This window comes from Schistocerca piceifrons, chromosome 11 (assembly GCF_021461385.2).
Source record: "Schistocerca piceifrons isolate TAMUIC-IGC-003096 chromosome 11, iqSchPice1.1, whole genome shotgun sequence".
Classification (NCBI taxonomy): Eukaryota; Metazoa; Arthropoda; class Insecta; order Orthoptera; family Acrididae; genus Schistocerca; species Schistocerca piceifrons.
The window spans coordinates 40,944,542-40,971,035 of record NC_060148.1 but is presented as its reverse complement, the minus strand read 5'-3'; the positions used below and the strand labels follow the sequence as shown (position 1 = coordinate 40,971,035).

Here is a 26,494-nt window from a genome sequence, read left to right as displayed (position 1 = left end):
GAGAAAGTTTTCAAGTTCTAGTGAAGCGCACGAGTTTCTTCACCAGTGGTCTCGTTGGGGTCGTCCCACCAAAGTTTCCGTTTGCCTGTCCGCGGGAATGTGGTAATTGCTTCTCGGTCGGGCCGTTTTCATTCACACCTCGATTGGGTGATTTAGGGTCATGGGTCTCTGTGTCTGTGCAGGCACCGCCCTTGCTACAGCTTCTGGTTTTGGGTAACTCGGGGTGGTGGTGGCTTGTAATGCAAGTTTTGGGGCTGATCTGCTGTGGGCCTGTACCCCACCAGTAACTATTCCACCTATTGTGATTTGGGCCCCTTTACACGTGTCACTCCCTCATCGAGCTACGAATTTTTTTTTTCGGAACTGCCTTTAATGTGAAGGTTTGTGTGCTGGGTTATTCACATTTATCTTGTAATAACTGACAGGTGTAATATAAGTTATTTAATTGGCAAGAGACGACTATTTTAACTTTAGTACAAACTAGCTACTTAAAGGTTTTTTTTAAGGTATTGTCCTCTTATATATGATAAGTTTAAGATCTTATTATTGGGAAGTTGTTAACGTCATACCTTGCAATCTCTTTTTCGTAAAGAAAATTTGTCAGCTATTGGAAATTGTTTCTGAAATTGTTTTTTTAAAAAATGTCAGACTTAAAAATTTATTATTGAGAAAGTCTTTTAAAACAAAAAGGTATCTTTAGCAGTGTGTGTTATTTCACCAGCACATCCTGGCCCCTACTTCCACGATAACATTTTGGAATAACATGTGTACTTGTGTTGTTGTTTGTGAACCGCCCAAATTGATGGTTCTATGATAACTTTGTATATGCCTCGAAGCCAGCACCTTTCGAGTATTGCGCTGTTCGGCAGTCAGTTGGTGGGGAACCCACTGCGCACAGTTTTTTTGAAAGTTCAAATGTTGTTGTGCTATGGCGTGGGCGGTGCCCACACTAATACCCAGTAACATGGATCTTGTCCACGGTGACTCTGCAGTTGTCCGAGGCTAAAGAATTCACTTCCACGACCATTTCTGGTGTGATGACACAGTGAGCCCATCCAGTACAAGCATCACCTACCAGTGACTTGCGCCCCCTCGAGGAATCGTTTGTGCCATTCCACAACACTTGAACACTTCAGACTGTACTCACCATATACAACGGTATTTCGGAAAATAAAGATATACCGTACGAGAGGAACAGAAGAGTTTTGGCGAGCAAGTTGTCAACACTAGTGTTAACCTTGAACCGTTAGCTTTCTCCTCGCAGTCGTTCGGCAGTTGAACGTTGCTTCTGGTTGGAGTAGGTCGCGTTTAAAATGGCTGGATCGACAACTGCCACGAAGGATCTCCTTCTGCTGCTGCCGGTGTCCGAACTCAGACTGCTGGCACAAGATCCTCAGCTGACAGGGGAGGGTGCTGCCAGTGAAGTGCCCTCCACTGCTGAGGCAGGGACCTCTGTTGCCCGTGAAGTACCCACACCGTAGATGCCGAAGTGCCTTCCCCTGCTGGTGAAGTGCCCTCTACTGAAAAGTGCTGTCCACTACCAGTGAAATGCCCTCCATTGCTGATGAAGTGCCCTCCACTGCCAGTGCAGGGTTCTCTGCTGCCGGTGAAGTGCCCTACATTGCCAGTCAAGGGTCTTCTACTGCTGGTGAAGCGCCCTCCTCTGTCAGTGAAATGCCCTGTGCTACTGGTGAAGTGTCCTCTGTTGCTGGTGAAGTGCTCTCTGCTACTGTGAAGTTCCCTCTACTACCAGTGAAGTGTCCTCTGCTGCCGGTGAAGTACACTCCACTTCTGATGCAAAGGTCCTCCACTGCCAGTGCAGAGTCCTCTGCTGCCAGTGAAGTTCCCTGCACTGCAAGTGAAGGGTCTTCTGCTGCTGGTGAAGTGTCCTTTGCTGTCAGTGAAGCCCCCTCCACTACCAGTGAAGAATTATCCTTTCTCTGCCTCGTGATGACTGGCTGTTGTGTGATGTCCTTAGGTTAGTTAGGTTTAAGTAGTTCTAAGTTCTAGGGGACTGATGACCATAGATGTTAAGTCCCATAGTGCTCAGAGCCATTTGAACCATTTTGAAGAATTCTCCAGTGCCAGTGAAGTACCCTGCACTGTCAGTGAAGTGCCTTCTGCTGCTGATAGAAGGGTCCTTCACTGTCAGTGAAGTGCCATCCACTGCTGGTGAATGCCCTGAGCTGCAGATGAAGTTCCGTCCGTGCCAATGCGAGGATCCTCTACTGCCAGTGAAATGCCCTCCACTGTTGGTGAAATTTCCTAAGCTACTGGTGAAGCGCCCTCTGCTCCAGTGAAGTTCCCTCTGCTACCAGTGACGTGCCCCCTCCTGCTGGTGAAATTCCCTCCACTTCTGATGCAAGAGTACTCTATTGCTGGCGAAGGTTCTCTGCTGCAGGTGAAGTGCCCTGCACTGCCGATGAAGGATCCTCCACTGCTGGTGAGTGACCTACATTACTGGTAAAATGCCCTTTGCTGCAAGTGAAATGTCCTCTGCTGCTGGTGAAGTCCCCCACACTATTGGTGAAGTGCTCTCTGCTCCTGGTGTAGTGTCCTCCACTGCCAGTGAAGTGCCCTCCACTGCCAGTGAATGGCTTATGCTGCGGATGAAGTGCCCTCCATTGGTGATCAGGGTGTTCTGCAGCCAGTGGCGTGCCCTACACTCCTAGTGAAGTGCCCTTGACTGCCAGTGAAGTGCTCTGTGCTGCCAGTGAAATGTCCTCCACTGCTAATGCAGGGTCCTCTATTGGCAATACAGGGTTCTCTGTGCCAATGAAGAGTCCCCCACTGCCAGCAAAGCGCTCCCTGCTGCCAGTGAAGTGCCCTCCTGCTGCCAATGCCAGGATCCTCTGCTGTTGGTGAAGTGCCTATGCTACTGATGAAGGATCTTCCACTGCTGGTGAAGTGACCTACAGTACTGATGAAGTGCTCTCTACTGCTGCTGAAGGGTCCTCTGCTGCTAGTGAAGTTCCCTTCACTACGGTGAAGTATCCTCCATTGCCAGTGAAGTGCCCTCCACCCTTAGAATTTCACCTGCTGTTGAAAGCACTGTTTGTAGAAAAAAATTGATTATGTGCTAGTAGTAGCTGCTTTATTAAATCAAGAGTTGGGAGCAAAAACATGGTAACCCACATTTTGTTAAAAATTGAGATATGATAACCCTGAGACTGTTTAAGCAGTGAGCCAGCAGGATATCATGTCATTCCATTGAAAACCCAACAGATGGCAGAATAATATACATTTTGGTAAGCCACAATTGCATTATTTAAAATTTATACGTTGGTATCCCACAGACACAATGGTAGGATTAAGTGGGATTTGTTCCTCTAAAAGGCAAAGGAAAATGAGGATGCAACTGAATTTTGAAGGTCTTAATTATACCAATATATTATTTGAAGAATCTGGCAGTGAGTATAATCTGTCCAACGATGAAGAAAGCATTGAAGATCATAATATCAGCAATGTAAGTACCTGGCTCAGCATACATTTAGGTTTTGTTGGTTAACATGTTTTGATGTTGGAAAACTAGTAATGTGTTTTCTGTGCATATTAAGAATAAAAAGTGTAATTTAAAACATTATTAGACTATCTTTTATGCATTATAAACTGTTGAACTCTTTCTGTAATTGTTTTTATGCATTTATTTGGCTTACCATGTTTTGCACTTGTGAAATGAACACTTGCTGCGTGTTACAGTTCCAAAGTTAATAGGCTAATTGCTGCGTTATTGCTGACATTTTCAGTATCCAGAAAATCACTTGGAAAATGTAATAGAGTACTAAGGAGACTGCCTACACTATGCTTGTCCGCCCTCTTCTAGGATACTGCTGCACGGTGTGGGATCCTTACCAGATAGCACTAACGGAGTACATCAAAATAGTTAAAAGAAAAGCCGCACGTTTTGTATTACCACAATATATGGGAGAGAGAGTGTCACAGAAATGATACAGGATTTGGGCTGGACATCATTAAAAGATAGGCATTTTTTGTTGCGACACAATCTTCTCATGAAATTCCTATCATCAACTTTCACCTTTGAATTTGAAAATATTTTGTTGACACCGACCTACATAGGGAGGGAGAAATGATCACCACAATAAAATAAGGGAAATTAGAGCTCATATGGAAAGGTATAGGAGTTCATTTTTTCCGCGCGCTATACGAGATTGGAATAATGGAGAATTACTGTGAAGGCGGTTCGATGAACCCACTGCCAGGCACTTAAATGTGATTTGCAGAGTATCCATGTAGATGTAGAAGTCACATAAAACTTGGTGGAAGCAGGGACAACCATTTAATGGCTCTCCAAAGAACTAAAAGAATGAAGAACTGACTTCAAGCCATCACTGCTCAGAAATAATGCCTCACAGAGTAACAATCGGGAAAACTGTGCACGGAAATTCTTCAAGTGCCAAGTGTTTGGGAAACCACAATGGTCCTATAGGTTCTATAGACAACGACTGGAATGTGCTACCATCAACCACTACAACTTGGCTAATCTACATCTACATTTCCACTCTGCAAGCCACCCAATGGTGTGTGGCAGAGGGCACTTTACGTGCCACTGTCATTACCTCCCTTTCCTGTTCCAGTTGCGTACAGTTCACGGGAAGAACGACTGCCGAAAAGCCTCCGTGCGCACTCAAATCTCTGTAATTTTACATTCATGATCTCCTCGGGAGGTATAAGTAGGGGGAAACAATATATTCGATACATCATCCAGAAATGCACCCTCTCGAAACCTGGCGAGCAAGCTACACCGCGATGCAGAGCGCCTCTCTTGCAGAGTCTGCCACTCGAGTTTGCTAAACATCTCCGTAACGCTATCACGCTTACCAAATAACCCTGTGACGAAACGCGCTGTTCTTTTTTGGATCTTCTCTATCTCCTCCGTCAACCTGATCTGGTATGGATCCCACACTGATGAGCAATACTAGAGTATAGGTCGAACGAGTGTTTTGTAAGCCACCTCCTTTGTTGATGGACTACATTTTCTAAGGACTCTCCCAATGAATCTCAACCTGGTACCTGCCTTACCAACAATTAATTTTATACCATCATTCCACTTCAAATCGTTCCGTACGCATACTCCCAGATATTTCACACTAGTAACTGCTACCAGTGTTTGTTTTGCTATCATATAATCATAAAATAAAGGATCCTTCTTTCTATGTATTCGCAATACATTACATTTGTCTATGTTAAGGGTCAGTTACCACTCCCTGCACCAAGTGCCTATCTGCTGCAGATCTTCCTGAATTTTGCTGCAATTTTCTAATGCTGCAATTTCTCTGTATACTACAGCATCATCCGCGAAAACCCGCACGGAACTTCCGACACTATCTACTAGGTCATTTATATATATTGTGAAAAGCAATGGTCCCATAACACTCCCCTGTGGCATGCCAGAGGTTACTTTAACGTCTGTAGACATTTCTCCATTGAGAACAACATGCTGTGTTCTGTTTGCTAAAAACTCTTCAATCCAGTCACACAGCTGGTCTGATATTCCGTAGGCTCTTACTTTGTTTATCAGGCGACAGTGCGGAATTGTATCGAACGCCTTGCGGAAGATAAGGGGAGTGTTGTGGGACCATTTCTTTTCACAATATTTATAAATGACCTAGTAGATAGTGTCGGAAGTTCCATGCGGCGTTTTGCGGATGATGCTGTAGTATACAGAGAAGTTGCAGCATTAGAAAATTGCAGCGAAATGCAGGAAGATCTGCAGCGGATAGGCACTTGGTGCAGGGAGTGGCAACTGACCCTTAACATAGACAAATATAATGTATTGCGAATACATAGACAGTTTTGTAGGAAGGATGCCAAAAATGGAGTTTGTATTTTCATTAAATCGAATGTGGAATTTAAAAGGAGGCATGAGACAGAAACTTTGAGCATTGAAAAGTATTTTGGAGCTGCTGCTGTTCTACTGTGTGGGGAACTGGGTAACATGATAATTACAGCAGTTTATAGTGCACCTAGTGGGGACATAGACAGTCACTAATAAACTGTAGTCTCTTATGGAGAAGCCACTATAATTATCCATAGGGACTTCAATAGAGACATTATGCATGAATCTGCATAGAGGGAGCTATTTGTAAATGCACTGCACAGCTTCAACATGTTTCCTCTTATAAATAGCGCCACAAGAATAACATAGAGAATGGAGAGTTTTATAAACATTATTTCAAATATTGACACCACAGAGACAAAACTATTAATATGAGTTAGGGCTATGTGATCATTATGCTCTCATCCTTATAATTGCAGCTATACCTGTCACACAAAGGACCTTATTTCTTTTTTAGAAAAGAAATGTTTCTGCAGCAAATTGAGCTAGTTTTGTTTGTTGTGTAAGTAATGAATTCTAGTTAGAAGTGCTTTCAAAGTCAAGTACTAACAATGCTTATGATAATTTCTCTTCAGTATTCACTGTCAAATTTTGAAATGTGTTTTCCTAAGAATCTGACAAGATCCCATTCAGGTCAGATCACTGAATCTAGATCCTGGATTATGTCATGCATTAAGATTTCCTGTAGGACTTTAAAAATGCAGTTCTCAAATGACAAGATCCGCAGTCTATAGAACATGTTAAGAATTATAGGAAAATATATCATCAGGCAATTGCAAAGTCAAAGCTACTTAGATATTTATTTATGTATTCATCTAAAAAATCTTTCCAGAATGTAGGATACAGAACAAAACAGCAATACAACACAACAGTGCAAAAATACAGTATTATTTCTGTTGATACATAAATTTTAACTTTATCCACAAAAGAGTTTTCACTATTGTAGTAGCCGCACTGTTTTGTTTGAAATCTCTTGTAACTCAAATGTTCTAAAAAATTGTGCTACTGAATAGAAACAATGATCTAATAAGAATGCCCTTAGGATTTTACAAAAGAGTGTGAATGATGATTTGATTTTCACATATGTGGAAGACTGCTGTAAATTTGTATACCACTGTTTTTTTAATGATTTACCATGTAAATGTTACTGCAATACAAATATTAATCTGCCAGTACAGTACATGCTCTTTCTGCTTTAAAATATCTACTCTCTATTTTTGTACAATATTTGCTTTTATATTGTAACTCAGTGATCATTTAATGTAGAAATAATAACATTAATGCAAATTTAATATTATACTTTGTTATACATTGACTTGTCCTACATCAGAATGTATTATTTGTGTACTATATGATTACCAGGACCAATAAAACTGTACGCTGCTCTACTGTTTATTGTGGAAGTTTTGTAGGCTAATGTCCTTACAGATTGGTCATGAAGCTTTTTCTTTTGTCCTGTGCCATACCGGCGGATATTAAAATTTTCATTTATATCTGTCAGATTATTTCTAACAAAACTACAGATTTCTAGTATGTACACACAGAGAAGTGAGAGGATTGACAACTTTCGAAAGAGGGGTTTGCAAGAATGGTAACATAATAAGATTGTTGGGCAACAAATCAAAATCTGTGTGGGATACTGTAAAAAAATGAAACAGAGATGATGTATGAAGAGCAGAAAATTACTCTTACAAATTCTGATGATATCAATATTGGCAAAGAAGACCTCCAAATTGCATAAAGGATTACTTTATAAATGCTTCTCAAACACTTAAATTGAAATTCACGAATCAGGATGAACTTTGGTTTTGCACACCATCATACAGCATGAGGTTAGTTCCAACTAATAAGCATGAAGCAGTAAAGGCAGTTAAAAGTCTGAAATGGAAAATGTCCGCTGGTGTTGATGTTGTGCCAGCATCACTTATAATCCATGCTGCTTCACAAATTGCAAAGCCCTTGGATCACAATGTTAATTTATCGTTCACTGAAAGATTAAAACTATCAAAAGTGACACCTTTACTCAAGTGTGGAAACAGGCATGATGCTGAAAATGACTGACTCATTTCTCTCCTCCTGGCCTTCTCTAAAGTAATTGAGAGTTTAATAAAACAATGAATTGCCAAATACTTCAATGACCACTGTATGCCAAATAGTAATCAGATGGCTTTCAAACTGGAAGCAGCACAGAAATGACTAATGAAATAGTTTGAAACTTGGATGACAACAGTAGTGATGTAGGAGTTAATTTAGATCTTTCTAAAGCTGGGTAGTAATTAAATTCTTTTAGCCTAGATGGGAGAAATTGGGATAAAAGGAATAGTAAACAAGTGGCTTCACCCACATTTAGATCATAGGCTGTAGAGCTCATATTAGCTCATACTAATCATGAAATCAGATTAGTATCTGGTGCAGGGAAAGTCAAAATATCTGTACCTCAGGGTTGTGTGTCAGGCCCCCTACTGTCCCTTATATAAATAAATGACATGTAAACTCAGAAACTGCAGCTAATGTCATTACACTAATGTAATAATGAGTGACATTAAAAAATTTCTGTCTACTACAACTGATAAAGTCCTTAAGTCTTTGTATTCAAGGTTCAGTGCCAATAGGTTGACTCTTAATGTGAAGAAAACAAACTACACACATCAAAAAAAGTTTCGCATCACCCTGGTTCCCAGAACTCCTGAAGACAGACGTTGATTGTGGATATTGTACCATAGACACAGTCCCTTTGACTGTTCAGAGATGTCACTAAACCGGCCCAAAGATGTAAACAACCATGCACGAGCAGCACCTATTAGACAAAGGGAGTCCGACGGCCGATCAGTTCCAGTCATTCCACCAGGAAGGAGGTACACGACTCGTGTTGTCCGTAGTTCAACTATGTCTAGACAGTCAATACCACGGTTCAATCGTGACTGCACTGTTACTTTGCGCCAAGAAGGGCTCTCGACAAGGGAAGCATCTAGGCTCCTTGGAGTGAACCGAAGCAATGTTGCTCGGACGTGGAGGAGATACAGAGAGACAGGAACTCTTGATGATGTGCCTCGCTTAGGCTGTCCGAGGGCTACTACGGCAGTGGACGACCGCTACCTCGATTATGGCTCAGAGAAACGCTGACAGCAATGCCACCATGTTGAATAATGCTTTTTGTGCAGCCACAAGATGTTGTGTTACAACTCAAACTGTGCACATTAGGCTGCATAATGCACAACTTCACTCCCGGTGCCCATGGCGAGGTCCATCTTTGCAACCACGATACCATGTAGTGCCATACTGATGGGCCCAACAACATGCCGAATGGACCACTCAGGATTGGCATCACGTTCTCTTCACCGATGAGTGTCGCATATGCCTTCAACTGGACAATCGTCTGAGAGGTGTTTGGAGGCAACCCGGTCAGGTTGAACGCCTCAGACACACTATCCAGTGAGTGCAGCAAGGTGGAGGTTCCCTGATGTTTTGGGGTGGCATTATGTGGGGCTGACGTATCCCGTTGGTGGTCATGGAAAGCGCCGTAATGGCTCTATGATATGTGAATGCCATCCTCCCACCGATAGTGCAATAAGCATAATTCGCGCATCTGGGAGACTGAGAATCTGCACTTGAAGTCTCTTGACTGTCAACAGCTAGCTGTGCGGTGCAATGTCAGTCATGGATGGCACAGTGACTACTGAATGGTATGCGAATATTTTCAAAGATGAGTTCATCCCCATTATCCAAAGTGATCCCAATTTTGACAAGATGTCGTTCACGAAAGATGGAGCTCGGCCCCATCAAAGCAGGACAGTGTTTGATGTCCTGGAGGAGCAGTTTGGGGACCGCATTCTGGCTCTGGGGTACCCAGAGGCCACTGGCATGGGCCTCGTTGCCCGCCATGTTCTCCTGATCTCAACACATACGACTACTCTGTGCAGGGCTATATTAAAGACAAGGTGTACAGAAATAACACCAAAACCACTGCTGAGCTGAAAACAGCCACTCGAGTGGTCATCGACAGCACTGATGTTCCGACACTTCAGCCGGTCGTGCAGAATTTTGCAATTCCTCGTGTCACATCATTGCCAAGAATGGTGGGCAGAGTCAAACATGTCGTAACCTAAATCCAAATATCTGTAGTGATGTTTACATGTTGAATAAAGTGTGTGCATGCTGTAGTTTGTAATTAATTTATGTTTTTTTTTCATATGGTTCAATTACTGTCACCCTGTAAGTGAATATGTTAGCTTACAGGAATACTAGACCCTTATTTATTGTTGAATTCTTTAGATTCAATTAACTGATGTGTCATTGGTGCTGTGTTTGTCTTCGTAAAGAATGTTTCTGCTTTTGGTTTTTTGTTTCCTCTGTTTCAGATGAAATGGGATAGATCTTTGGTGACAATGGATCTGTGCTAGCCTAGTTGTAGCGGATATAGCGTTGGCAGGTCTTTGTGTGTTCATGCATTATACTTTTCACCAGTGTTATTATATGTGTTTTTATGTTTACAAGGGTGTTTTATATCAACATTTAATTTACACACATCATTAACTTATTTATTGTGTGTGTTGCAGTTTCCAGCAGTCTTATGTAATGTGTTCATGTGTTTTCACTTTTTCAATAGCATTTTTATTTTCAAAATATTTTGTTCATTGATTTACTTCTTCTGTGTATTTCACCGCACAGCATAGATGATGTATTTTGTTATTCCCTTTCCAATCATGTACCGAGTGAGGTAGCTATTCCTGTCTTAATGTCCTGGACTCACATTTGGGAGGACCAGGGTTTTATTCCCTGTCCACCATTCTGACTTAGGTTTCCTATGGTTTCCTCTTGTTGCTAAGGTGAATGCTGGGATGGTTCCTTTGATTAAATCATGGCCAGCTTCGGGCCATCTCCCCATGTAATTATATCTTACTTCATTATTGTTTTATATGTGTACATATTATTTCTACAGTATTATGAAAAGGATAGTTGCTGCTCACAATATAGCAGAGACCCTGAGTCACAGATAGACACAACAAAAAGACTGTCAGAAAATGACCTTTTGGCCAACAAGGAGTTTATTGAAAATAGACAACACACACACACACACACACACACACACACACACACACACACACACACACACACACACATATGCACACAAAAGCAACTTACACACATGTGACCAGTCTCTGGCAGCTGAAGCCATCTGCCAGAGACTGTAGTCGTGTGCGTGAACTGCGTTTGTGTAAGTGAGTGTATGTATGTTGTCTATTTTCCATAAAGGTCTTGCTGGCCGAAAGCTCATTTTCTGACAGTCTTTTTGTTGTGTCTATCTGTGGCTCAGCAACTTCACAATACAGTGAGTAGCAACTATCACTTTTATAATATTGTTACATTCCAGCCTGGATTTTCCATTGTTTGATGTTACATTCTACTTCTGTTGTTTATCTGGTGTGTCTGATGCTGTTCTGAATGGTCTATGGATGAATAAATAAATAAAATAAACAAATCAACTGCTCAGACCTTTTTGACAAACAAAAATATATCACTTTTGCTAACTGTAATTCTTACTGGATTTTTCCAGTTCTCTTACATTCATCAGAGGAACAGATTCATTAACTTGTGGGGACGTAACTCTGTGGAGTTGCCTGGAACAATATCTCTGCCGTGAGTTAGCTCAGATAACCTATCTGGACCTTCAATTAGTTGGCTCTAATTGATGTTTGTGACAACATGCTTTGTACCTTGTAGGACAATAAAATATATTTGTATGGAATCGTATGACCTGTTAGTTGTTATTATACATAACTACTACCCCCAGTACTGTACTTCCTACTAACTAAATGTTGCATTACCCCTGCATGTAAAAAACCACTCCACTTTGTCATTGGAAAAAGGAAAAACTGTCTTTACTCCCATTTGTTTCTTGTAAATTAGTCAATACAATTATGGAATTCTTACTTCTATGTTTCTGTGATAATTTTGCTTAACCTTGTGCCCTAATACAACTTGTTTTCCCACATCTGTAACAAACATATGAGAAGTCTTCAATAAGTAATGCAACACATTTTTTTCCTTGGCCAAGTTTGGTTGAAAAACTGCAGAATTTGAAACTTCCTGGGAGATTAAAACTGTGTGCCGGACCGAGACTCGAGTCTTGGTCCAGCACACAGTTTTAATCTGCCAGGAAGTTCCATATCAGTGCACACTCTGCTGCAGAGTGAAAATCTCATTCTGGACTGCAGAATTTGTTGTGGGACATTGTGGAATATTCCCATTTCAGCTCCTGTAGTTTCATGAAGTTTCCATAGGCAGTGGTGCTACACGTAGCCTTCAAAATGGCATCTGAACAGAGACTCATTCCAAGCAGAGAATGTCACATATCTGGTCATACATCAGGTTGTATTTCCTCAGTGGCAGCGATCACAGCAAGAAATTAGCTGTAGCTGGGTGCGTACAGTACTGTGTATACCCAGTGATGTGGTCAACAAATACACATTTGGTTTCACAGGTTTAATTCCATAAACATGAGACCCTCCACACTAAATTAGTTATGACCTGTCCATGTCTTAATTACATAATTAAGTCTCATTTACCAGGTATGCACATACTGCATCTTCTAACTACATGACGATAGCCACTGTGCAGTATAACCTAACCAACCAATAACATTCTCACTCAAATGAACAACACTTGTGGCACTTTTATACTAAAGTTAATCAGTGATCATTGTTAGTTGTCCTACTTCACTGTATGTCTTCCTATTCATGACAACACATCATTGCACCGTTACATTATTACAGTTCAGACTGATGTGGGTTCCACACTTGGAATCTAGGCACTGACTGTCTTTCATATTCAAGTAAATCCGCATATGTTATTAACAGTTTTAATTCACAGTCCAGTTTCATATTAAGTTAGACACATTATTGCACAAGTACATTTTGGCTGTTTCGACAAAAAACGTGGGTGCCAGTACCAAAATGTTGGAACAGTCTGACTTAAAATGACTTCAGGCACAGTGCTTGTGCAAAGATGGTTACTAAAGTTTGACATTGTTAAATATGAAATTTTGAAAATTGCAATTAGAGTTTAACATCTTAGATTAATTGAACAGTGCAGAAAAATTGGTTTTGGTCTGAACTTTATCTTACAATAATAGTTTTGACTGAAATAAGCCTTCTTGATGACAAAACTGCAAAAATAGCTAAATAAACAACACTGTACATAAAAATGTTAATTACTCAGATACTAAGTAAGTGATGATGATCCTACCGTGTTTTAGAAATTAGATACATGAATATTTTAAGGATTTCTAGGGGCTATTTTCCTAACTTTATCAGTAAAGTAAGTGTCGTGTGATTAGAGCCTCCGGTCGGGTAGACCGTTCGCCAGGTGCAAGTGTTTCGATTTGACGCCACTTTGGCAACTTGCGCGTCGATGGGGATGAAATGACGATGATTAGGACAACACAACACCCAGTCCCTGACCGGAGAAAATCTCCAACCCAGCCAGGAATTGAACCCGAGCCCTTAGGATTGACATTCTGTTGCACTGATCACTCAGCTACGAGGGGGGGGGGGGGGGGGGGAGACAACTTTATCAGTAATATAGTAGTTACATCTGTTTACATGTCAACGATGTCACTAGAACAGGAAATAATTATTGTTAGTTAATTGAACTGAGGTTCAGCAAAACTACTTACTTGAAATGGTTCAAGTTAATCAGGAAATTACACTGGCTAATGTAATTTAGCAAAGTTGAACCTGATCTTATTTACAGAATGACAGCTTTATCATATGGCACATCTCTAACTAATACTAATGATAATTAAGAAAGCAAAGAAATACCATTTAAAGAGGCAAATAATGAAAAAAAAAATGGAAATGGGGTCCCAGCTTCCTTTGCTACAAGAGCTATCACTGAGTTTCTTTTGGTGGAAAATCAGAGTACTGCAGATATTCATAGGCACTCGAAGGATGTCTACAGAGCCCTGACAGTGACCAAAAGCACGGAATGTCATTGGACATGGTGTCTGTCATCATTGCAACAAGGTCACACTGACCTGTACTTCCCCAAGAATTTGAAGCAATGACTTCAGCGTGCTCTTTGCCACAAAAATGCAAGTGAGCTTCTCCTCAGGAGTGAAGTCTCCCACAACGGCACTGTTGTATAAAACATTCTCAGACATCTTGCCACTTCAGTTCAGGAGAAAACCTCAAGGTTTTGTTAATTACCTCCATCATCTTTGTCAGGATCAATTTATGTCAAAACTGTTGCTGTGGTGGCCTCGTATAGTGCACAGACAGCTTCCGATCGGTCAGTAATTGTGTAACGCTCTCGCAGACGGTGTCAACATATGTGCTGGTGGCGCCACAAATCCCGTCATAGCATAAACATTGTGACAAACATCTCTTCCTCTTTTCTGCATCAAGAGCTCACTTCTGTGCACCACTAAGATTATATCTGCTATCACAGTTGAATATCTTCTCACATACTCTTATTTATACAGCCTCTTTAATTAAAAAATCCCAGTATGTGAGAGCCTGGAACAAAACTTTTGTTTAGTCAAACAGTATTCTGTGTCCGTTCATGAGGCTGTGCTCAGCAGCAGCAGATTTCTGCGGTACTCAATTTTTAGTATAGCACTGATGTTTTGCACAGCTGTCGGAAATGGTGTGGATGGACTGATTGATGTAATTGTTTCTACACTCCCAAGGCATGTTGCAAACACCAGAGATCCTCAGGCCGAGACTGTTCTTAACAGGGCATAGCATCTCATTTATTTTCTTAGTAGGTCAGAAAATACCACATATGCCTCGTCTTCCTGGGACTCGGCCTGTTTCCCTGGATGTAGCGCTGCAGAAATGAAAGAATGCAATCAGTGCCTCATTATGTGAAGGTTCGACATTTTCTTTTTTCCTTTTCTGTTTCTGACATCACATCATGTGATCTACATGTACATCTACACCTACATTTATACTCCGCAAGCCACCCAACGGTGTGTGGCGGAGGGCACTTTACGTTCCACTGTCATTACCTCCCTTTTCTGTTCCAGTCGCGTACGGTTCGCGGGAAGAACGACTGTCTGAAAGCCACCGTGTGCGCTCGAATCTCTCTAATTTTACATTCGTGATCTCCTCGGGAGGTATAAGTAGGGTGAAGCAACATACTCGATACCTCATCCAGAAATGCACCCTCTCGAAACCTGGCGCGCAAGCTACACCGCGATGCAGAGCACTTCTCTTGCAGAGTCTGCCACTCAAGTTTGCTAAACATCTCTGTAACGCTATCACGGTTACCAAATAACCCTGTGAGGAAACGCGCCGCTCTTCTTTGGATCTTCTCTATCTCTTCTGTCAACCCGATCTGGTACGGATTGTAAGGGGTCCGTAGGCCCTTACTATAAATTTGCACTCGGCACAGGTCGATAGGGTGAACAATCGATCGTGTCGTGTTGCGAGAACGAGTGTGGAGTTGAGCGAGTGCCATGTTGCGGGTAGAGATGTGTGGAGGTCGTTGTTGTAATGCAAGGCTTTAATGACAAAGGGAGTTGCCATCGCCGTGGTTAGACCCCTTTGTACTAGAAGTAATACCGGGAAAGTGAAGAAGTATAATTACGAGAGTGATTAGTGATATTCTAGGGCCGATATTTTGGTTTCGTGTCTACCGCGCCGGCATCTCTTTGGATGGCAGTGTTGAATTGCAGTGTTGGATTAACGTGTGATGATAATGAAAAATGAAGAAGCCTGTGCTGAGATTACCCGTAATTAGATATGTATGACGAAGGCAGTGGCTGTCTCCTCCTTTTTGTGTTTTTTGAGACGAATATAGATTCGTAATTAGTGAAACTGTGTTGGTGTTTTTCTTGTTACCAGAGATTTCATTATTACAGTATTGAGATGGACGAACTGGAAAGTAACAACTTCCGTAGCAGTCAATTCCAATTGCCAGCCCCATTAGGTACACAGTCACATTAATAATAATTATTGGGTTGCTATTCGACCAGATCAGATCAGGTCGGGATAAATAAACGGAGGTGTTACAGGATCCCACACTGATGAGCAATACTCAAGTATAGGTCAAACGAGTGTTTTGTTCTTTCAGAACATGTACTCCAGATGGTTAATTTCGGAATCCAAGTGGTCCTCATCAGAAACAGTTGTTTGCTCTGTGTACCAGTGTATTTAGAACTGATCTCTCCTGGACTGCACAGTGAAAACTCTGGAGGCTCAGGTATAAATCAGTATGCATCAGCTTGCAGTACACTGAGGGGCCGAGATGTACACTGAATTTCCGTCGTTCTTAATACTGCTGAATATTGCAGCACTGTGGGATCATTGTTGGAAGATATCACACCCATCTGCCCAAAATGGGACCTGGTTCCATCATACAGCAGAAAAACGGTGGAGCTCCTGAAGAATTCTGGTCTACCAGAGGAGCCTGAGCTCCTAAACAACCTAGGCTCTATGGATTACCTAAAGTCCACAAGGAAGGTATTCCATTCAGGCCAACTGGCCATATACACACATCAAAAAACATTTTGCATCACCTTGGTTCCCAGAACTCCTGAAGATGGATGTTGACTGTGGATATTGTATCACAGACGCGGTCCCTTTGACTGTTCAGAGATGTCACTAAACCCGCCCAGAGATGTAAACAACCATGCACGAGCAGCGCATATTAGACGGAGGGGGTCTGACAGCCGATCAGTTCCAGTCATTCCATCAGGAAGGAGGTACACGGCTCATGTTATGTGTAGTTCAACCGTGCCTTGATGGTCAATACCATGGTTTGATCATGTCCACATTGTTACTTTGTGCCAGGAAGGGCTCTAAACAAGGGAAGTGTCCAGACGTCTCAGAGTGCACCAAAGAAATGTTGTTCGGACATGGAGGAAATACAGAGACAGGAACTGTCGATAACATAACTCGCTCAGGCTGCCTGAGGGCTACTACTGCAGTGGATGACCGCTACCTACGGATTGTGGCTCGGAGGAACCCTAACAGCAATGCCACCATATTGAATAATGCTTTTCGTGCAGCCACAAGACGGCGTGTTACAACTCAAACTGTGCACAATAGGCTGCACGATGCGCAACTTCACTCCCGACATCCACGGTGAGGTCCATCTTTGCAATCACAACATGCCGAATGAATCGCTCAGGATTGGCATCATGTTCTCTTCACGATGAGTGTCGCATATGCCTTCAACCAGACAATCGTCGGAGACGTGTTTCTAGAAAACCCGGTCAGGCTGAACGCCTTAGACACAATGTCCAGCGAGTGCAGCAAGGTAAAGGTTTTATGGTGGCATTATGTGGGGCCAACGTACGCCACTGGTGGTCATGGAAGGTGCTGTAATGGCTCTATGATATGTGAATGCCATCCTCTGACCGACAGTGCAACCATATTGACAGCATATTGGCGAGGCATTCGTCTTCGTGGATGACAATTCACCTCCCCATCATGCACAACTTGTGAATGACTTCCTTCAGAATAACGACATCGCTCGACTAGAGTGGCAGGCATGTTCTCCAGAAATGAACCCTATCGAACATGCCTGGGATAGATTGAAAAGGGCTGTTTATGGACGACATGACTCACCAACTGTATATGGACGACATGACCCACCAACCAGTCTGAGGGATCTACGCCGAATTGCTGTTGAGGACTGGGACAATCTGAACCAACAGTGCCTTAATGAACTTGTGGAGAGTAACCAACGAGCAATGCAGGCATGCATCAATGCAAGAGGACGTGCTACTAGGTATTAGAGGTACCGGTGTGTACAGCAATCTGGACCACCACATCTGAAGGTCTCGCTATATGGTGGTACAATATGCAATGCGTGGTTCTTGTGAGCAATAAAAAGGGCAAAAATGATGTTTACGTTGATCTCTATTCCAATTTTCTGTACAGGTTCTGGGACTCTCAGAATTGAGGTGATGTTAAACGCTTTTTGATGTGTTTATTTAACTTAGTTGATGACTCTGATAGTTGGCAACTGTAAACATCACACCAGAAAATCTTGAACGTTCATTAAGAAAATTAAACAGACCAGTTTTGGCCCAAACAATATTTTAGTCAGCCTGGATGTGGTCTCACTATTTACAAAAGTACCTGTGGAGGACACATTGAACTGTTGGTAGAGCGTTTTCCTCCTGAAATAATAAAATTGTTACACTGTGTTATGAAGACCACCTACTTCTTCTATGTGAGTAAATTTTATGAATAATGAACAGAATGGCTATAGACTCTCCATTGTATAGAGTGTTTTGAGGAATATGCATTAAATTTGTCTCCCCTTTGTACATCTTCATTGAGTCGTTATGTTGACATCATGTTTATGGTCTGGCCACACAGCATAGAAGTTTCTAGAGCACTTCCATCAATATATGAACAGTATCCATCCAAATGTCCAGTTGACTATCAAGAAAGAGAAAGAAGGAAGGCTGCTATTTTGGATGTTTTGGTTCAAAGAATATCAGATGGAAATCTCAGCCACTTAACGTACTGGAAGTCGAAGCACACTCCTTTATATCTTCACAGGCAGAATTTTCAGCATCCAGTCCAGAAGAGAGCAGTTTTAAATACAGTGGTACATGGAGCAAAAGCTGTTTCTAATGAGGACCACTTGGATTCCAAAATTAATCATATAAAGTATGTGTTCTGAAAGAATGGCTACAAGTCATATGATATGAAGTTAGAAAAAATAAAGGAAACATGAAAATGCCAAACATTAGCATGACAAGCTGTAGTGCCCCCAGAATGTTACGAAAGTCTGGAGACACTTGTGTTCCAGCCATTTGAACACGCGTTATTTTAAAGCAGGGCATAAGGATGAGCACGGGATACTGCACCCATTTGTTGTTTGTGCAGGCGAAAGTGGAAGGGAGATAATTCGTCGGCACTGACAAGTGTTCAGCGCGACCCGCCAAGAATAAGCAAATACGGCCCGGAAGCTCCGTGCCCGACTGCAAAGCGTAATGTAGCATTGTATTGTTAAAAAACAAATGGAGAGACTCGAAATAGTGACTGTTTATTAGACGTCAAACTGCTGTCGAGAGTACGTGGACTGGACGTGGATAGTCAGCCACGATAAAAGCTTATGTATTAATTGTGTTCAAAAAGTGTAATTAACTGATTATGGGTGCCCGGTAATGTGTGGGCTTACGTCATAAAGTTTAGTAGTTTTTTTGTATAAAGTGGAAATAAATATGTTCTGGTGCATTGAATGGTATTCCAAGATAGCGTACTTTTTAAATAAGGAGAGAGAGAGCGAGAGAGTGAAAATTTCCCCTTCCTAGCAGTGAAATCTTCGGGGAAGTGTTCGGTGCTAGCAGAAGACATCGGCGCTGCAAGAAAGCAGAACCGGCATTCTTCAACAAGTAAGTCCACGAAAAGGCTTAAGCTGTATAGAGAGAGCTTAACATTACACCGGGCCACTGCAAAGCCACTGATTGCATTCCTTCCTTTTTGCAGCACTACATTCAGCAAAATAGGCAGAGTCCCACGAAGACGACGTACAAGATCTATTTTCTGACCTTCTAAGAAAATAAGGGAGATACTATGTCCTGTTAAGGATAGTCTTTGCTTCAGAATTCGTGGGATTTATAACATCCCTTGTGAGTGCAGACTCAGATATGTCAGTCGGTATATCTGCACCATTTCAGACCCCGTGCAGAACCTCGGCAGCGTATTACAAATCGAAAACTGGAGAAATCTGTAGTTGCTGAGCACAGCCTCACAAATAAACACACAATACTGTTCGACTAAACAAAAGTTTTATCCCAGGCTCCTATGTTCTGGGATTCTGTAATTAAAGAGACTGCAGAAATAAGAATGTGTGAGATCTTCAACTGTGACAGCAGATGCGATCTTAGCAGTTCACGGAAGGAAGTGCTCGCTGCAAAAAAGAGCCGGAGATATTCTTTGCAATGTTTACACCATTCGTGAGAGCAGTGGTACCACCAGCGCGGACATTGACACCGTCTTAAACAGCATTACATAATTACCGACTAATCAGGAGCTGTCTATGGACTATATAAGGCCACTGTAGCACCAGTTTGGTAGACAGTTGCTCCTGACGAAGACAATGGAGGAAATCGTTGATAGCTCAGGGTTTTTAAGATGAATTGACGTGGCGAGAAGTCTGAAAATATTTTATATAACTTCTCCTTCTCCATGACAATGCAGTGCCTCTAACAATTCTGCACATCTGAAAGGAGCTCACGAGACTCCATCGGCCTGTTCTTCCTCGTCCGTCCTACAGCCCAGATCTCGCACCTTCCGACTTCCGTCCACTCGTCCTGATGGAAGATACCTTCCACAGGAAGCGGTATGTGGACAATGGAAGGTTGAGATGTAACAGTCCATTGAAACCCATTTAAAATATGTATTTACCGATCCAATTTCAAATAAACAGGAATCACTGATGTAAACAAAAGGTAGTGGTATAGGTAAACCTATACTTATAAAATTGTTACAATGAAACTGGTTACTACATTATAATTGTATTGAAGTATATACATCCTATAATTGGTAGGAATATTTAGGATTAATATAATTAGGTGAAATCTGGAACAAATTATCAAGAATATTTGTCAAAGTCATTTCTTTGAAGCTGAAATGGATTTGTGTTAAAACAGTATCTAAATTAAAGTCTGCAGTATTTAAAGGAAAAACCAACTGAGATAATCATAATTGATTAGAAAATTAAAATGTAATTAGCGAATTTGTTATAAGTGGCTTGTAAACATAGGCAGCTCTTTAGGTGTTTTGTCAATAATAAATAAAAGACCTATTTTGCCACATTCAGTGGGAGACTTGGAAAAATCTATATTGGTAGGAACATTTTCTGAACCATGTATCTTTTGTATTTAATAAAAATAGTAAAAATATTGTTAATACTTCCTATATTGAGCATTTGTACAAATGGCTCTGAGTACTATGGGACTTAACTGCTGAGGTCATCAGTCCCCTAGAACTTCGAACTACTTAAACCTAACTAACCTAAGGACATCACACACATCCATGCCCGAGGCAGGATTCGAACCTGCGACCGTAGTGGTCGAGCGGTTCCAGACTGTAGTGCCCAGAACTGCTTGGCTACACCGGCCGGCAGCATTTGTACACTCTTAAAATGTTATATGCTTGAAAAGTCATCTATGTATTTGCTCTATAAGAGCTAGTGCAACTGTTGAAATGAGTCATTAATTTTGAGGTAACAGCTTTAATTGTATTTTTTTTAAAAAAAACCTTTATAACAATACCAAGGATTGTTCAGGATTGTATATAAAAGGGGCAGCCATGTTGGCACATAATGGCCAGTACTTTATGATCATTTGATGGAGTAAGGTGTACGTCAGTGTCTTATGAGATTTTGTGCAAGAAGCATGTAACTGCTTCCGTGAATACTTTATGTAAGTTCATGCAGTAAGCATGTCAGACTTGGCAAATTGTATGGAATATGTAAGACGACTGATCTATCATTACACCAGTGTACATAAAAAGGTTAAAAACTAAGTGATATAATGAAAAGAAGTTCTGAAACATAATGTTCGATTTAGTCATTCTTGGCATAAAACACCAAGATACAGTGGACATACAGTAACTCAGTGACTGTTGCAGCAGCAGTTTGACAAGAATGAATGGAAGAGTACACCTCACAATATTATATGAATTTTAACATTTAATTTTGCAGTATTTTTTGGTTTGACAATTCTTTTTGAGATGTATTGAAGTTGCATTATTAGCAAATAATAGTTGAAATGAAAGAACCCATCAGGCAGGAAATTTCACCAGGTTACTGGTGTAGCAAGACACTGGCTCCAACATTGACCACTGAGCAAGGTGGCGCAGTGGTTAGCACACTGGACTCACATTCGGGAGTACGACGGTCCGATCCCGCGTCCGGCCATCCTGATTTAGGTTTCCCGTGATTTCCCTAAATCACTCCAAGCTAATGCCGGGATGGTTCCTTTGAAAGCGCACGGCTGACTTCCTTCCCTATCCTTCCCTGATCCGATGACCTCGCTGTCTGGTCTCCTCTCCCAAACAATCCAAACCCTCCGACATCAAGAAGGGACGTCGAACAGATGTGCAGAACCGTAGACCTATATCGCTAATATTGATCAGTTATAGAATTTTGGAACACATATTGTGTTCGAGTATAATGACTTTTCTGGAGACTAGAAATCTACTCTGTAGGAATCAGCACGGGTTTTGAAAAAGACGATCGTGTGAAACCCAGCTCGCACTATTAGTCCACGAGACTCAGAGGGCCATAGACACAGGTTCCCAGGTAGATGCCGTGTCTCGACTTCCACAAGGCGTTTGATACAGTTCCCCACAGTCGTTTAATGAACAAAGTAAGAGCATATGTACTATCAGACCAATTGTGTGATTGGATTGAAGAGTTCCTAGACAACAGAACACAGCATGTCATTCTCAATGGAGAGAAGTCTTCCGAAGTAAGAGTGATTTCAGGTGTGCAGCAGGGGAGTGTCGTAGGACCTTTGCTATTCACAATATATATAAATGATCTTGTGGATAACATCGGAAGTTCACTGAGGCTTTTTGCAGATGATGCTGTGATGTATCGGGAGGTTGTAACGATGGAAAATTGTACTGAAATGCAGGATGATCTGCAACGAATTGACACATGGTGCAGGGAATGGCAATTGGATCTCAATGTAGACAAGTGTAATGTGCTGCAAATACATAGAAAGATAGATCCCCTATCATTTAGCTACAATATAGCAGGTCAGCAAATGGAAGCAGTTAATTCCATAAATTATCTGGGAGAAGGCATTAGCAGTGATTTAAAATGGAATGACCATATAAAATTAATCGTTGGTAAAGCAGATGCCAGACTGAGATTCATTGGAAGAATCCAAAGGAAATGCAGTCGGAAAACAAAGGAAGCAGGTTACAGTACACTTCTTCGCCCATTGCTCGAATACTGCTCACCGGTGTGGGATCCGTACCAGACAGGGTTGATAGAAGAAATAGAGAAGATCCAATGGAGAGCAGCGTGCTTCATTATGGGATCATTTAGTAATTGTGAAAGTGTTACGGAGATGATAGATAAACTCCAGTGGAAGACTCTGCAGGAGAGACGCTCAGTAGCTCGGTATGGGCTTTTGTTGAAGTTTCGAGAACATACCTATATTGGTCCCTCCTGCATATATCTTGTGAACAGACTATGAGGATAAAATCAGAGACATTAGAGCCCACACAGAGGCATACTGACAGCATTTCTTTCCATGAACAATACGAGACTGGAATAGAAGGGAGAAACAATAGAGGTACTCAAGGTACCCTCCGTCACACACCATCGGGTGGCTTGCGGAGTATGGATGTAGATGTAGATGTAGATGTAGATCAGTAGAGTGGTACCATGTGGCTATACAGGTCCTCGCAAACAGGTGGCATAAGCCTATTGAGATTTTATTAGCCAAAAGCACTGGGAATAATGCGGCATATTGGAATTCTGAATAAAACCAACCTGCTTTCACAAAAAATATGTTGCATTATGTATTGAACACCTGTCATCTTTAGACCATGCATCATACCTACCATGAGACTTCCTTTTACCTGGCTCAAGACAAATGCCATAGATGAAACCAGCCTTTCACTGACATTAAAAATTATTACATTCTGCTTCTTTGTACAGTAGTCTGTCTTTTACAAAAGTCAGTTTCAACTGCTCACTTGACAAGGTTTTGAGAGCTGTAGCAACACCTTTCTATTCTTGATGCACTGTTATTAACAAACTGCATGGTATATTAGTTACTTCAATATTGGCACGAGATATTTTCAACATGTGTATTAACTTATCAGACGTTTAAAAAAATGATTATCAGGAGTATAGTCATTTGCATTAAACTTCATTGTCAACAAGGTTTTTTCATAATAAAAGTTGTTTAGCCATACTTCTCTGCTCAAAAGTTTGAGTTAACAAGTTCCACAAATCATAGGCACTTCCCTTATTGTTTGCATACTCCAAGTGATTGTCAAAAATTCATTGGATTATTTGTGACTTATATTTCCTCTCATCTTTCTGTAATTCTTCCAAAGGAGCCTTCTGTGCCTGTTGTTTAGCTGCGTCTCCGTAAGTGAACTCCACCATTCCCATTCATGGAGAGTCTCAATCCTAAATTTTGCAGTTTCTAAAGTTCATGTCCTCAAACAACTGTAACCCATACTTCTCAGTTTCTTGTGCTGTGATTGTAGATTATTTCTTGAACTGATGAGTTCATTTTCCCACTGTTATTACTGTCAAACTGTAACTAAATATTATTTATTTATTTATTTACATATTTTACGTCCACATTGGGGCACTTTATTCAATCCATATACATTTAAGTCTTAATACTAGTTGTAGATTTGGCTTTCCTCTTCCGCGCTCAAAACTTCTTCATCCTTTCGGACCTGGCTGCCCTTTCTTCATCAGTTATGGTGTATTTTTTGTGTGTAAATGTCTTTAGTTTAAATCTTGTGTCACTGTGTTTCAGGATCTTCTTCTCTTCTCTCCCTTCAGTTTGTTGCATTGACAAGCCTGACTCATCCAAATCATCTTGAACTTCTTTTAAACAGTTGTTCGTAGTCTTACTTTTCCAAAAGTAGGTGAACAGTTGTTTCGGTAGCCTGGTTTCTGGTAGTCTGGAAATGTGGTAGAAAAAGGAACCCTCCTTTTCTGCATTGTGTCAGTTATTGACTCAGTTTCTTGGTATACAACTTCGTTAGGTAATAGTCGCCACTGTCCCTCTCCTTGGTATTTTTGTTTATAACTGTTCTAAGGACTCTTCTGTCTGCCTTCTGTAGTTTGTCTGTGGTTGATTTGGTGTTAATCTTGAACAGTATTTCACTAGCATAGGTTGGTCTGGTTTAATAGCAGAGTGATAGTGTCTTAGGTTTGCATTTATTGAGAGTCATTTCTCCTTGTATGTTGGCCAGGTGATGCGTTGCGCTTGTTTCAGTTTAGTTGTTCTGCTTTCTACTGACATTTTCTCATTTGAATTCCAACTTATAACCTCCCCAAGGTATTTGAATCTATTTACAATTTCAATTTGTTTGTTATCATTCAGTGTAATGGCTGGTATTTCACCCTTGAAGGATGGCATCATTTCTGTCTTTTCAAATGATACCTGTAGTCCAACTTTTGCTGCTATTTTTTCAAGTTCTGCAATTTGTTGTTTATCCTCTTCCACGCTATTTGCAAGCAGTGCTAGATCACCAGCAAAGGGCAGCCAGTTGAGTTTGATATTTCTGCCAAAGTTGATGTTTGGTTGGCATTTCTTATTCCACTCTCGCATGACTTTCTCCAGTGCGCAGCCCAACCACTGCTGCAGGCAAGATACTGAACAATAAACAAGGGCAGAAAGAAACACATACAAGAGAACAAAGAGAAGGAACGAAAACATAATTATAAAATTATTCATCTACATCTACATCTACACCCGTACTCTGCAAGCCACCTTACGGTGTGTGGCAGAGGGTACCTTGAGTACCTCTATCAGTTCTCCCTTCTATTCCAGTTTCGTATTGTTTGTGGAAAGAAAGATTGTCGTTATGCCTCTGTGTGGACTCTAATCTCTCTTATTTTACCCTCACGGTCTCTTCGTGAGATATACATAGGAGGGAGCAATATACTGCTTGACTCCTCGGTGAAGGTACGTTCTCGAAACTTCAACAAAAGCCTGTACCGAGCTACTGAGCATCTCTCCTGCAGCGTCTTCCATTGGAGTTTACCTATCATCTCCGTAAAGCTTTCACAATTACTAAATGATCCTGTAACGAAGCACGCTCCTCTCCGTTGGATCTTCTCTATCTCTTCTATCAACCCTATCTGGTACGGAACCCACACCGCTGAGCAGTATTCGAGCAGTGGGCGAACAAGCATACTGTAACCTACTTCCTTTGTTTTCGGATTGCATTTCCTTAGGATTCTTCCAATGAATCTCAGTCTGGCAACTGCATTACCGACGATCAACATTATATGATCATTCCATTTTAAATCACTCCTAATGCGTACTCCCAGATGATTTATGGTATTAACTGCTTCCAGTTGCTGACCTGCTATTTTGTAGCTAAATGATAAAGGATCTATCTTTCTGTGTATTCACAGCACATTACACTTGTCTACATTGAGATTCAATTGCCATTCCCTGCCCCATGCGTCAATTCGCTGCAGATCCTCCTGCATTTCAGTACAATTTTCCATTGTTACAACCTCTCGATATACCACAGCATCATCCGCAAAAATCCTCAGTGAACTTCCAATGTTAACCACAAGATCATTTATACATATTGTGAATAGCAACGGTCCTGCGACACTCCCCTGCGGCACACCTGAAATCACTCTTACTTCGGAAGACTTCTCTCCATTGAGAATGACATGTTGCATTCTGTTGCCTAGGAACTCTTCAACCCAATCACACAATTGGTCTGATAGTCCATATGCTCTTACTTTGTTCACTAAACGACTGTGGGGAACTGTATCGAACGCCTTGCGGAAGTCAAGAAACACGGCATCTACCTGTGAACCCGTGTCTATGGCCCTCTGAGTCTCGTGGACGAATAGCGCGAGCTGGGTTTCACACGATCGTCTTTTTCGAAACCCTTGCTGATTCCTACAGATTAGATTTCTAGTCTCCAGTAA

The 26,494-nt window shown here is 41.4% G+C and overlaps 1 protein-coding gene across 1 annotated transcript in view; it reads left to right on the top strand.

The window, feature by feature from the left end:
* The first annotated feature begins 1,548 nt into the window (after positions 1–1,548).
* The window catches only part of LOC124719645, a 57,801-nt gene continuing 32,855 nt past the window's right edge, over positions 1,549–26,494 (top strand). Inside the window, exons 1-2 of the mRNA XM_047244859.1 lie at positions 1,549–1,921; positions 2,298–2,443. Coding sequence (XP_047100815.1) covers positions 1,549–1,921; positions 2,298–2,443 — 519 coding nt within the window. The remainder of the gene's footprint in view (positions 1,922–2,297; positions 2,444–26,494) is intronic.